General features: G+C 46.0%; 1 protein-coding gene across 1 annotated transcript in view; it reads left to right on the forward strand.

Moving 5' to 3' along the window:
* Nucleotides 1–13,456, forward strand: part of LOC142587170 (soluble guanylate cyclase 88E-like) — a 109,844-nt gene that overhangs the window by 16,247 nt on the left and 80,141 nt on the right. Inside the window, exons 7-8 of the mRNA XM_075698059.1 lie at nt 2,275–2,421; nt 2,970–3,126. Of these exons, the coding sequence (XP_075554174.1) occupies nt 2,275–2,421; nt 2,970–3,126 (304 nt within the window). The remainder of the gene's footprint in view (nt 1–2,274; nt 2,422–2,969; nt 3,127–13,456) is intronic.

Genomic DNA, 13,456 nt, shown 5'->3' on the forward strand with positions numbered 1-13,456 from the left:
ACTTCTGACGACAAGTACCTTCGGCTTCAGTCCATAATTTCTTCCCAAAGAACCCTCCTCTTTATTGCGAAAATCTTTCGTTTTAGCATCCCAAACAAGTCGCTGCACAACTTGGGAGATGAACAGTTCGTTGAAAACTGCGCGAGACATTGCAAATTGGCAGCCGACGTCGTCTGCTAGAACCGTCTGCTCGAGCGGGCGAGTTCCCCGGTTCCTCGCAACGTCACTGCTCAAGGCACTCCGCCATTGGTTGTCGCTCTCGCCGCTTGCGAATTTTTCCAAATATTGCGATCGCGATCGCCGCCGCGCGCCGATCGGGAAACTGGTATTAGTAAAGGAGGCTTTCTCACGCGACGGGTGCCGCGCCGTTTCTGGCCCAAAATCGCTTGCGTGTGAAACGGGCTTTACGCCGAGGGAAGAGGAGGCACGCCGACGCTCAACGCAGGAACGGGCGCCTAAGAACTGCGCTCTAAAACACACACACACACAAGGAATTCCCAGTACCAAACTTTCTGAACCACTATTGGGGACTGTGGTTTTGTACGCCTACATCTCTGAGACTTGAGGCCACCTTTCGTCGACAATAATAATTAAAAAAAGAACTGGAAAGAAAGCAGAAATATTATTGCAATATTTTAACGCCTTATGTATGCTAAGCTAAAAAATAAAACAGCGTAGCTTGCTAAAAATCTGAACGATAACATGACTACGCTTTCTTGTGCGCAGGCCATGTTTCAGCTGGACTTTCAGACAGGTTGCTCAGTCGCCATCCCATTTGGACAGCAAATAAACTGCGTCTTTGTTCCCTTCGATGCTGTCTTCACGTACCTGTCTTCCTTGCCGGCTTCGCCAGCATTGAGCGATACTTAAGCGACTGTCCGCTTGGCTATCTTTTTGCTGTCTACGCTGACAATTGAAACACACCATGTACGGGTGCAGCTTCTATAGAATGGCCGGTGGCGGTGAGGCATGGGTTGCGCTGCACGGCAGAGGCTCCTTTAAACGTGGAACCGATCTCTTGGCGAAAATTATATTTGCCGCAAAGAGGAACTGCACATAAAGGAAGACACATTGGCCATGGCACGAGCGGCACTTCCAGCATATCTATTTCGGGCGTGGATCAATAAATAAATGGACAGAAACGTGTACTCGCAGGCTGATCCCAATAGTTGATGCAACCAGCGGTCGAACAATGTCGACACTGACTGATATAAACGAAGTGATGTATCATTTACACATCTAGTGTTCTTTGTTCTTATATAGTATGCTTCCATTAATCACGTGCGGTCTGATTCTTGCTTCCGCCGAAAATATTTATTTCACCGAAACGTGGTTCACACATATAGGTCTTGCAGTGCGTGGGCAAACGTTTGTCAACTCTGCCATTGAACCACTCCGTTTTCCTTTAGGTCATGATCCCTGGCTTGTTTTTTTATACAGAGCCCTCTATCTATGCGTAGGTATGCACCCTAGATAAAGCAGTTGGAAGTGCCGCCAATGTCTTCGACATTGCGTCTTCCTCTCTTTACGTGAGTCCTCTTTGCGGCAAATCTATCGTTCAGCAAACATAACCAGGCCATAAAGCAGTTCTCTTGAAGCAATCTCTGCACGCTGCGATGGTTCTGTCCGCTTGAGTAACAGACTCGGATGCTTTTTAATGCGCTTCTCTTTTCGTTTTATGTTCGTGAAGGTTAATGACTGAAGAAGGCCGTGTTCACGGGACGTCCTTCGTCCTACACGGCTCACAACTTTTCGTCAATTACTGATGACGTCTGGAAGCAGCAATGCGTTTTAGATAGTGTCCCTAAATCGCTCCATCTCTCGCACTCTATCTTTAGCGTGCTTATTACTGCAAGCGAACTATAAGGAATTGCAGGTCACTTTTGGCTTTTAAAATAACTTTGGACGATTCCTTCCTTCTTACATGACTTCTTGCAGCGAAACCTTCGAGGCAATGTCTGCTATTGTCGGCATGAGTGCTTCATTTCATTTGTGTAGTGCCGCAGTGCCCATAGCAAGGCGAACATTGGTACCTCTGAGTAAGGAACTACGCGTAGCTAATACGCGAGTGAAAGTCATTGATTAAACTTCTAAATCCGGAACATTGTCGCGGGAGAAGATCTCGCATGTTCATTCTGTCTTCGACCAGGCACAGCTTCTTGACTAACTAGTATTCGCCTGAATACGGCATCATTTATTCGCGCCCTTTGCAGGTGCATGGCACATACGCTTTAAGGCATACTACATTTTACCCTTGTGCCTACCACTGCACAGACGTTCGACAGCGTGACGGTGCTGTTCAGCGAGCTGGTCAACTTTCCTATGGCATGCCGGCATCTGAGTCCCATGCAAGTCGTCAGCTGGGTGAACGCAACATTTTCTCTCTTCGACTTGATCACGGATCGCTACCACGTCTTCAAGGTGCGTCTACCTTGAATGCCAAAGAAGGTGCAAAATAAAGAATGGTAGTAATGGTGAAAATCATTGCGAAAAAGAGATTACAACGTTTCGTACGCGTTCAACAAGAGGGCCTGCATTCGTCAAGGACTCGACAAAGACAATTTCGCTGCACGGAGAAAGACAATTTCGCTGCCTTCGTTAACCTTTTGTTCTCATCAGTAAAACGATGCAGTATAGCATTTCTCTAAGTTCTCAGCATCGTAAATGACCAAACTGAATGCCCAGAGTCGTTCTCTATCGCTACTTACCTGACGATGTGCTTCTAATTGCCTAAAATATCGGTGGGATACTAGATAATTAATTCGGACTCATACCCAGCCGGTAAAAGATAATAAGTGCATCAACATTCGGCGTTGCCACGTGGTCTACCACCAAAATTCTGACTAGCACGATAAATTCTGCTTAGCTTCTGTACGTAGTCGATAAGCGGCGAAGTCACTATGACGTGGCAGTTAGACCATGAGGACGTGCTGTGCTGCCTGCTTAGAGCTATCGCCGATCTTTCACAGGTGGAGACTGTTGGCCAAGTTTACATGCTCGTGAGCGGTGCGCCTGAACGGCGAGAAGACCATGCCGAACAGGTCTGCGCAGCGGCGCTGGAGATGCTGTTCTCGTTCCAGGGAAAGCGACAACCCTTTGACGAGCAAGGCACCTTCCTGAGGCTCGGTAAGACGTGCGCGCCTCTTTTTTGTGCGCCTTACCACGGAGCCAATGAGAGAAGGCTAGAATGCGCAACAAGAACGACAACAGTAAAACAAATCAGTTAGAAATCACACAGGTGCAGTAATATGTCTGTTCTTCATTAAAGGAAACAAGCAAAAAATATTTAGGACTATTTGATTGCTCAACCAAAACAGGTTACCGCAGAAGCTGCGGCTACTGAGCGCTATAGGAACAATGAATGTAGTCAAAAAGGAAAAGAAAAAGAATTACAGAAATTCGGAGAATTGTCTCCTAATGCCCAGCATTCTTTGGCTCGGCTCGTACTTTTCTTTCCCTTTGTTTAGCCTAGTTTGTGCTCTTCTTTCCCTGTTGGCCCAACCCTAATTTCAAGACGGCAAGCTGGGCGAGTTGGTGATTGAACATGTTCCTATGGGTCTTCCTCTTGTCCTTCGTCCGGGTTGCGCTGCCCACCCATAGGAACATGTCCTAATTTCAAGTCGGCCCACCCCCTAATTTAGCTGACTCACCCCAAATTTCAAGTTGGCCCACCCCCGAATTTAGGTTCACCCACCCCCATATCATCTCCAAATTCAGAATGGCCCAGGCCCAAATTTAGGTTGACTCACCCCAAATTTCAAGTTGGCCCAGCTCCGAATTTAGGTTGACTCACCCCCATGTCACCCCCAAATTTAGAATGGCCCGCCCTGAAATTTAGGTTGACTCACTCGAAAATTCACGTTGCTCCACCCCAACCCCATGTATTTTCTATAGAGCCCTATGTATTCCTTTGGGAAAAAATATCACGCATCTTGCGTTACAGACAGGATTTTGCCCAATTTTGCTTCCAAAATTGCCCGGGTACTCGCCAAAGAATGCAGCGGATTAAAACTTGTACACAAACCATCGACGATGACTGTCGATGTACGCGAATAGCCGAACGCCTCTAGAAAAACCTATCCGCTTTATTGAGCATAGGATGCGCTTGAACGCGTACATTTCTCGCAGTGAGGATATTTCTTAGTGCTTGTTGTTTCATTGCGAAATGTTGCAAACAAGGGGACCATATTCACGTAAATTCCCTTACAGTAGTCCTGTTCGGAAGAGCAGATCCCAGCCAGTCGTGATGTTGAACATATTATTGCGAAACTTCACACTTATGAATGAAACTTATGAACACTTATGAGTTAAAAGCTTTGTCAAGCCAGCCCCACAATCGTTAACCAGCACACCTATAGCAGTAGAATAGGTGTCTATACTTGTAAACCAGTACGTCATATGCGGGCGGTCTTGGGCAGCGCGGCGAGCGCCGGCGTGGAAGGCGACTGGCATCGTGCCGTCGGAGCCCTCGCCGCAGGAGTAGTGGGCTGCAGGGTAAGAGGAGAGGACCGCTGTCCTTCCCGAGCTCTTCAGCGCAGCATCGCCCCAAGGCTCTCGCGCGACAGCGTCTCAACGAGCGTTCGGCGATGCATGCGCCCAGCGAGTCGGCGGCGCGAGAGGGCGTGCCCTTAGCAGAAAAAATTTGAGTGCGAAAACTGGAGAAAGAGCCCACGGAAAGTTATTCGCTTTAAAACGGAACAATGAGCCAAGTAAATCAATTCATTTATATTAAAGAAATTGTGCGTTTGAAGGCGCGTATTTGTGGCGGCGAGGATATTTATCAAGGCTTGGGAGTGTTTGTTTCGTTGCATAATAGAGCCGGCGGCCGGCGCAGCTGTAGTGGCAGTACAGATACAGTACAGTACAGTACAGTACAGTACAGTACTTATACGATTGCGGCGGGGGGGGGGGGGCGACACAATACACAGGGTGTTCGGGGTAACTTTGACACTTGTAGGTGAGAGACGAAAAGAGGCCGCAACTTCAGCAAAATAAAATTTATTGGGCACTTCGAAAAATGACATAAAGCTGTAAGATGGCAAAGGGAAACCATTCAAAGAAGCCACCCTCAGCACCCACAACTGCCTTAAGGCGGCTCCGCAATCTGTCACACGCGACCTTCACGTTGTCCCGAGGGAGAGCCGCATCATGTCGATCAGCTGGGTCTTTCTGCTACTGCCATTTCTAGTGGCTACCTGCTCACTTACGCCCCACGCGTAATAATTAATAGCATTGCAGTCAGGGCAGTTAGAGGGCCAGATATTGGGAATGGTGGAATCGTGAAAATTCTCGGACAACCACTTCTGAGTTTTACATGTGGTATGGCAGGAAGCCTCTTGCTGCCACAGGTAGGATCGTCCGGCAGCCACTTTTTCCCCTAAGGCTTCACAGCAATGTACAGCAGCTCCACATACCGATTCTAATTGAGCCTGAGTCCCTGTGGAAAGACGTGTGGGGGCATCTCATTACCCTCACTGAAGACACATCCAAACAGTATCATTCTTTGGCAAAATATGGTTTTCGTGACACACACACACACACACATATAACATTATTTCGACCATGGCTTCATAGTCTGTATTGCACCTCTGAACTTCATGCTGTATTGCTGCAACGATGTTTAATGTGCATTGAGCAGCTATCTTGATTGCACAATTTGGCCGCCCGGCACAAATAATAATTATTCAGGTAACTCTTTCATAATATTTCGCTGGATTTCTCGTGTTCATTGCAGTTCTGTTTGATTTGATGGGTTTATTATCAGAAGCAAGAAATAATAATTATATGTAAATTGAAGCAATATATTGACCATGCACATTTATATCTAATATACCAACTGTCAAATTTACTCCTAACAGCCGGAATGTGTGCTGTCCCGCGTTGAGCCATGTCGAGCTTCGACGCCGTTTCCGTAACACGGAAGTCTGCGGGAGACCTCGAAAAAAAAAATGCCCTCCTGTGGTTAAAAAATTAAGCAAAAGAAAAACCGAGAACATGATAAAAGGGGGTGAATACGAAGATGTGCCTACATTTTGTGAATACATGTCACAGACAGCAAACAGCTAAAGCTTTACAAGGAGCTGTGATGCCGTGACCTCTATGAACTTGGTATGCAGAGAGACAGCGATAATAACCATGGCAATGGTCCAATGACGTCTATAGCATGACGTGACGTTTGACGTCCCAAAGGACCCTCTCTCTCGGGGATAAACTGATTCAGAAATGTGACCTGTTACCCCGTTGCAGTCTCCTGCACCCCCCCCCCCACCAGGTGCTTCAATATCGTAAAATATTGCCTCGCTGCTTGCCTCCGTGGCCTAGCGGAAGCACGAACCATGGTCCAACTCCCCCCTTAATGTAGTTATTAGACAGTTTAGACCCACGTACGCAGCGCGCGAGGTCATGCGCACGTTGCGAAGCGCGCGCTCGCGAATCGGCAATAGTTGGTCGGACGCAAAATGTTGAGAGTGGGATTGCTGACTAGCACACGCAGGAGCCGGTAGTGTGCTACTCAGCGCCACCATATGCCAACTTCTGAAACTGTGTAGCCAACATCAGCCGCCACGAAGTAAAACCACAAGCCAGAGTCATTTCTTCGGTAAGAGCCATAGAGTTTCCTATAGTATTCTAAAGGGAACTCTGGCGCTGCAGTCGTTGACCCACCTTTGGGAATGGTGGGAAGTACGTGGATTTGTCTGATTTTTGTGCTTGTGGATTCAGACGTTCTTGTGGCTTTGCATATTAGGCTCCATATGCCTCCATTGTCGTAAATGTTAGAGAAATATATATTCTTCGAAGTGCAGAAGACGCTGCGAATGCGCACAATCGCTACTAATTGTGCCGATTGAGCTTGTCGAGGTGGCCAAATCAAAACGCACCAAGCCTCTCAAGGCATTGGCATGCCCGCGATAAATTCTTAAGGGCGTTTCACGTCGTTTGCCGATGCATGCGTCCGTGGCTTAACGGTTTCAATATCAGGCCTTTGTGCTACAGGTCCTGTGCTCGAGTCCTGCCGTCGGACAATTTTGACAATGTCTATTTAATTATTTATTACGCAGTAAATTGTCGAAAGTGACGAGTTTACAAAGTCGCAAAGGCGATTGAAGTCAGACAGACGAAGTTTAGGCAAATCCATGTACTTCCCATAATTCCCATGCTGGCACAACCGCTCCCATTGCATCTCACGTAGACAGTAGTGCCAGAGTTCCTATATAGTAATTATTGTGTGAAACGCAATGGCAAGAGCCGTATCGAAAAATGTGGACACGCGAGCACGTCCCGCAGTGCCCGCAGCGGACGCTACGCAGCTTTTGAGAAGCTGTGGGCGCACGCAAGAAGCCGTGCGTGCTCCTGGATACTGCGCATGCGCACTCTCGCCTCCGCGGAATTCCTGCGTACGCGGAGCTGTTGCGGACGCCAAACGAAAACTGTCTATTGTTTTTCTTTAACTGCATTTATTTTTTATTCATTTGCCTAAGTATACTGTTACATACTTGAAACGAGTCTTCTACGCAGTCTGTAGTGCCGTTTACATCGCGTTAGATGATGATCTGGCCTGAGGTAATTATTTTCATCATAAGTATCCTTTTCTCTCGTAATAGCATGTATTTTTTTTCCCAAAGCCTTCTGGAAACTGTGTGCAGTAACGTCTAGGTTAAGTCCTGTAACGGTCTGGCCTAACGCAATTGCTGCATTTTTTCGTCTAATCAAGCAGTGTTTGTACGAGCTACGGTTTGTAAATATGTGTTCCAGCATATTGTGGTGCGCGGGAGCACTTCGCAAAATCACTGAAGTACGAGGCTTAAGTGGGAAAAACTGCAGCTCGTTATACGCTAGGAGACACCTCTTTCCTCGGGGCGATTTTTTGTCTGAGATACTGTAAGGACTGGCCTGCTAGATTATTTAAATTGCCTAGCAGCATTTTGTGCTGAATAATGTAATTAGCGAGTGACTGGCCGAATATTAAAAGTGAAGGAAGCAGTGAGAGAATAAATTTTATAAAATGACTTATATTTAAGAAAGAAGAAAGTTGTCTTCTATAAGCAAACGAAGCTACATCATGTGGAGGAACGTTTGAAATCCAGGCTCTCAAGCATTAAGCTTTCTTGGCCGGGATGAATTTTGTCAAGAATAAAACAGTGACCCCAATAATTAAAACAGTGGACAGCTCGGCTCCCGCGGCACCGTGTTCGAATAGATAAAATGTGCTCCCTGTTCGTTTAGACGAGCACGTGACGCAGTGACGTGCTAAGACTGCGGCTGTGCTTGCCACTGTAATTTTTACTGCTAAATCTCTTGGTGACGTCTATTAAACCCTGAGAGAATTAATGACGAGTAAGAAAGCAGAATACAGAGACACTACCGCTGGCAGCTACTGCTTGTGTTGTATGCAGTTTCTTGTGAGAGGCGAGGCTTTCGTTGTTGTGTTGGCAGTGTAGGTAACTGACGATAGAACAATTCAAGTATTTCCATTTTTCGAAAAGTGATAATCCTGTCAAAGTTATCGAGCACTACGACAGGCGGTGGTTGTCGCTTGCAGTGATCAACTATAGGAACCTTCTTTTTACTACATTCTTATATCGTCTTAGATAAATAGGAGTTGATCTCAAGTCAGGACGTCCTTGGATGATGTTGAAGTACGATGTGATCAGAGAAGTTAATCGAATATAACTCTGTCTCACCGTGACAAGCCTCCATCGCGGCAAGAAAATAAAGGAGCAGCATGAGCTTACCTATCTACGGTGATGCTAGAAGAGAGCGCCGTGGTGTCGGTGGCATAGCTGCTGACGCGTTGAGCCTCTCTGATGGTCTGTGCTGCCTGAGAATCGCTGGCTCAGGCATGAAGACGGTTAAATTCGAGTGACGATCAAACCGAGTTCTCTTTGTAATAGGAGAAGAAATGTGGCTGTTACAATCGCTTTAGGCAAAGAATGCACGTGAAAAGCCAATTCAGCGCAAATCGTCAAACTGCGTCTTTCCATACAAACAACTAACTGATGTAGTTTATGACGCTCTATTTCATTACGTCACTAATGTAGCGCTGAAACACAAATCAGCTGAGCCCCGGACGCAGTTAAAAACAGCGAGGCAATGCGCAGCAACTCCTCGAGATAATCGTGCAATGAAGTTAAAGAACGCTTCCGGGGTATAGAGAAATAGGGATCAATACTTTGTTTAAGATCAGTCGCTGGAGGTCTTCAATCCAGGGCTTTGCTGGTGCAGTTGCTCGGCGTAGCTATGATGAATTTTACCAAGCACTCTTGTGCTTGAAAGGAGGTTGCCTGTCAGCTAGGCATCCGGTGATGTAGAGATAAGGAAAAAGGAGGAACCGGGGCACCCTTAGTAAGTTATATTTACCGAGGGGATGCCCTTCCCCCCACACGCCCACTTTTGAAAGTGTGCAGTGCCAGCTGGATACTTGCAAATAAAAAAATACAGCTGTGACGAAATTTTCATTCAGAACAGCGGCCACGTAAGTAACTTCACTGGAGTTGTCTAAGTATGCGTAAGCATTGTGCCACTTGCTCATCTTCACGCAGACTAGTGTCATTATCAATCTTATCAAACTTCATCCGACCAGTATAAACCCTTATCAACCCTTATCGGACTAGATCCCTCCCTTATCAGGTCTACGCTCGACAAGGACAGCCATATACTCTACCCCTCCCCTCCCACCACCCCCGGTGTGACAGCTCCGGTAGCGAAACGTTCGCTCCTTCTCTCGCTCGTTCGTTCAGCACAAATGCCACCTTAAGCATCCTCATTGCGACAAATATACGCCTCCAAGCGGTCATCGTTGTTTTATTAAAGCGAATAGCTTTTTAGAAGCGTTCGCCTATTCGCTTACATTGCAATCATCGTCGATGGTTTCTACACAATTACAGAATTGACGGCGCAAATTTTGATAAAGATAATTGTGTTTTAAAACTCCCGATTCAGTTGTTTTTAGTGTGCTATGTCTCGCGTAATTATTTTTCCGCGTTATAAAGAAAACGCGTGAAATAGGAAAATAGCCGCATGATTACGCTTTCGCGCGCCTCGATACCGGCGGTCCTAGTGCTAGTAGTCTTTCTGTACTATGTTGCGTACTCCAGGGTAGCGTATCGTACTGCTCCCGAGTTGTAGCGACGCCTGCCTATTGAAGCTCGACCGACGTTACAACTGGGTAGCGTGGCGTTGTCGGCGGACTGCAGGCATCCGGTAGACCACGGCGACCAAGCAAGGGCGAGACGATTTCTAGTGCGAAACTTGCACGGTTTATTCAAAGGGTGGTGAAAATGAAGAGAAGAGAATGAAGTGATCAGAAGTACATTTCGGAGCCCCTTAAATAGGATCTCTACAATCGTGGGACGGCTCTTGCTTCCGTCGACGTCACGTGACCGGCACAGAAAGTCTGCTGCAAGGAGGAGGCCGTCCCGCCTCCTGGAATTGTAGACGTTAGTCCGTCTCTTTTGCCCGTTGCTGGTTCGTGGAAGTTCTCCTGTAGACTTTGGCCGTTCGAGGAAAGGGTCCCTCTAAAGTCGCGCACACACACACACACACACACACACACACACACACACACACACACACACACACACACACACACACACACACACACACACACACAAACACACACACGCATCCTTTTCTGCACGTGGTGGAAGACGCCAACCGTAACAACTAGTGCTTTTTGGAAGTCCTAACGCCTACTTGTATACTTTCTTTATTAGGCATTCTACTTTGTTCTTTTCAGCGGCATACCATCTGAGGTATGGTACCACGTATACTGTTCTGCTTAGGACAAATCCCTGTACCAGAGTTATTGTGTCTTTTTCCCTCATTCCGTCGTGTTTGTTAGTTATCCGTTTGATTAATCTTATTATTTGAGAGACCGTTACCTTCAATTTTTCTGGTTATTTCCCCTTGTTGCCTTTGGCCTCTTAATCCTAGGATTCTGATTTTATCCACATCAGATATGAGTGTTCCATCCACGTTAATTAGTTGTATTTCTACTTCTTCTGGCTCATTCTCCTCTGTGGTATTATTAGTTTTGCGTCCTCTTCGTGTGGGCCTGTATAACAATAATTTACACTTTTCTGCCGAGTAGGCCAGCCCGGTCCCTTTGAAGTATTGTTCTACTGTCTCTATTGCGTTCTGAAGTGTGTGTTCTATTTGTCCATCACTGCCGCTAATCGCGCGCATGGTGATGTCATCGGCGTATATAGTGTGATTTAGGCTTTCTATTTTGTTTAGTTTGGTTGGCAATCCAATTAGTGCTAGATTAAAGAGCACTGGCGATATCACCAATCCTTGTGGCGTACCTGCGCTGCCTAGATTTATTTCTTCCGATTCCAAATCTCCTATATTCATTTTTGCTATTCTGCAAGTTGGGAAGTCTCGAACAAAGTTGTCTGCATAGGCGCCGATTACGAGGGGGGGTCTCCGGGGCCCGAGCCCCCTCCGGAGTTTTCCGGGGGGGGGGATGGGGGGGATCGACACACGCACACATGTAGTTCCATTTGCCAAAGCTTTGTCACCCACATCATTTGAGGTTTCTTTTGACTTTCTTCGACCTTTTCACTTGACATTTTATTGTGGCTAATAGATAACTGCATCATTGTTGGCGTGGACGAGCATGGCTTTTCATTAATACTTTCACTTCAGTTCTACAAATCCTGTCAATAGGAGGAAAAGCGAATTAGAAGCACTAGCGGCGGCTGCCTCATCCGTATATCTCACTTCAACATTCTTTTAAATTTCCATTGTAAACACCATGCACATATACAATATATTTAAATATTATGAGAACAAAGAAAAACTGCGCAAAAAAGAACAAGACAGAGCAAGAACCACACGACACACTGCGCCTGTGTCGTGTGGTTCTTTCTCTGTCTTGTTCTTTTTTTGCGCATTTTTTCTTTGTTCTCATAATGTCATACCAACTAGCCCCTCACCGTACGCTTCTATATTTAAATATACACGCAGGACAAAGTTTCTTATATTTTTGACAGTGATGGAGGTAGCCAAATAAAAATTATTTCTAAAGGTGAAGGTAGCGTATGCCTAGAGAATGAATATGTTGCTGTACGTCCACCACGCTTCCAATTGCTTTGTGTGCTTTTTTGACCATGAAAAAACAGACTTCAGTGACCCCTTCGGCGGAGTCTTTCATTAATGGCGTGTGAAATGCACATGAAAGTTGTGTGTCCAGTATCGCTTCTTTTTCCAGTAAGCAATGCTGACCCCTCCTGAAAAAAAAAAGAAAAACATTTCTAATAAATTACAGCATTAATTAGGGATGCAAATATCGCCACTTGCATGCAAAGGTCGTAAACATCTACAGAGTGTCCTACAATGCACCAAGATTTTAAAAAAAGAGCAATGCGTTACTCCAAGAAAACCTAGTGCACATTGCTAACAGTACAGTGGAGTAGCTGCCAGTAATTTGTTCGTTACTGAGATTTAATTAGATAATTGTAATTCATTATCTAACTCATGACGTACTATCCTAATTATCAAAGTGTCAATGAGGCATGTGAAGGCACAGCCAAGGGACATCTAACTGCGGTATTTTCAGCGAAGTACTAATTGCGTACTAATTTTTTTCCGACTGATAAATAAACCCCGCGATATATGCAGAATACCATGTGACTGTGCTCCCACCCGAGTCATAAAGCGGCGCCTTCGAACAGGCTCCCTCTAAGTTATCCAGAACGAATAAAAGGAAATAAAGAAAAACATCGGGATCTAGCTAGTGCCTTACCTGCCGCGCCCCGCCCGAAGTAACACGTCGAAGTAACACGTCGCGTTTGGTGTTAGTTCAAAACAAGCTGTGATAACTGTTGTCTTAGCGTAGATATAGTGCCCGGAAGTTTTTTTTTATTTGCCACGAAAGATATCATTACAAAAGCGAATTGACAACGTCAGTGTAAATGTTTAAAGCTGCGTTTTGTATCGGCCCAGTCGCAATGTCTTTCTCTAATGAGCAGAAGGTAACAATTATCCTTGCCTTTGGAGCTGCAAATGACAAGAGGAAGGCCACAAATATATGTATCAGTCATGGAAGTATGGCGGTAGACCAAACGCATCGACTATCATCAGAAATTATGAAAACCTGAGACAAACCGGCAGCTTCAAGAAACAGCGGCGGATGACTCCATATTTCAGTCCTAGCCTAAGCACGGATGTTCTAGCATTTATAGCCTCAAACCCTCACGCTAGCGTATGGGACATGGTCTTCCAGGTACCAATTTCCAAGCCATCAGTTTGGGGATTCTAAATGACTGCCTTTCAAACGTACCACCATGGCCAGAACCAATGCTGGAAAGATAGGGACCTGTAGAATCCTCTAGATTTCTCGAATTGGGCCCTCACAAAAGCCGATGAGTCAGCGCACTTTTGAGCAGCATCATTTGCAAAGATGAAGCCAAATTTCGCAGAAACGCCCAGGTAAATTTGCATAATGCACACTATC

The sequence above is a fragment of the Dermacentor variabilis genome, chromosome 1 (genome assembly GCF_050947875.1).
Source record: "Dermacentor variabilis isolate Ectoservices chromosome 1, ASM5094787v1, whole genome shotgun sequence".
NCBI lineage: Eukaryota > Metazoa > Arthropoda > Arachnida > Ixodida > Ixodidae > Dermacentor > Dermacentor variabilis.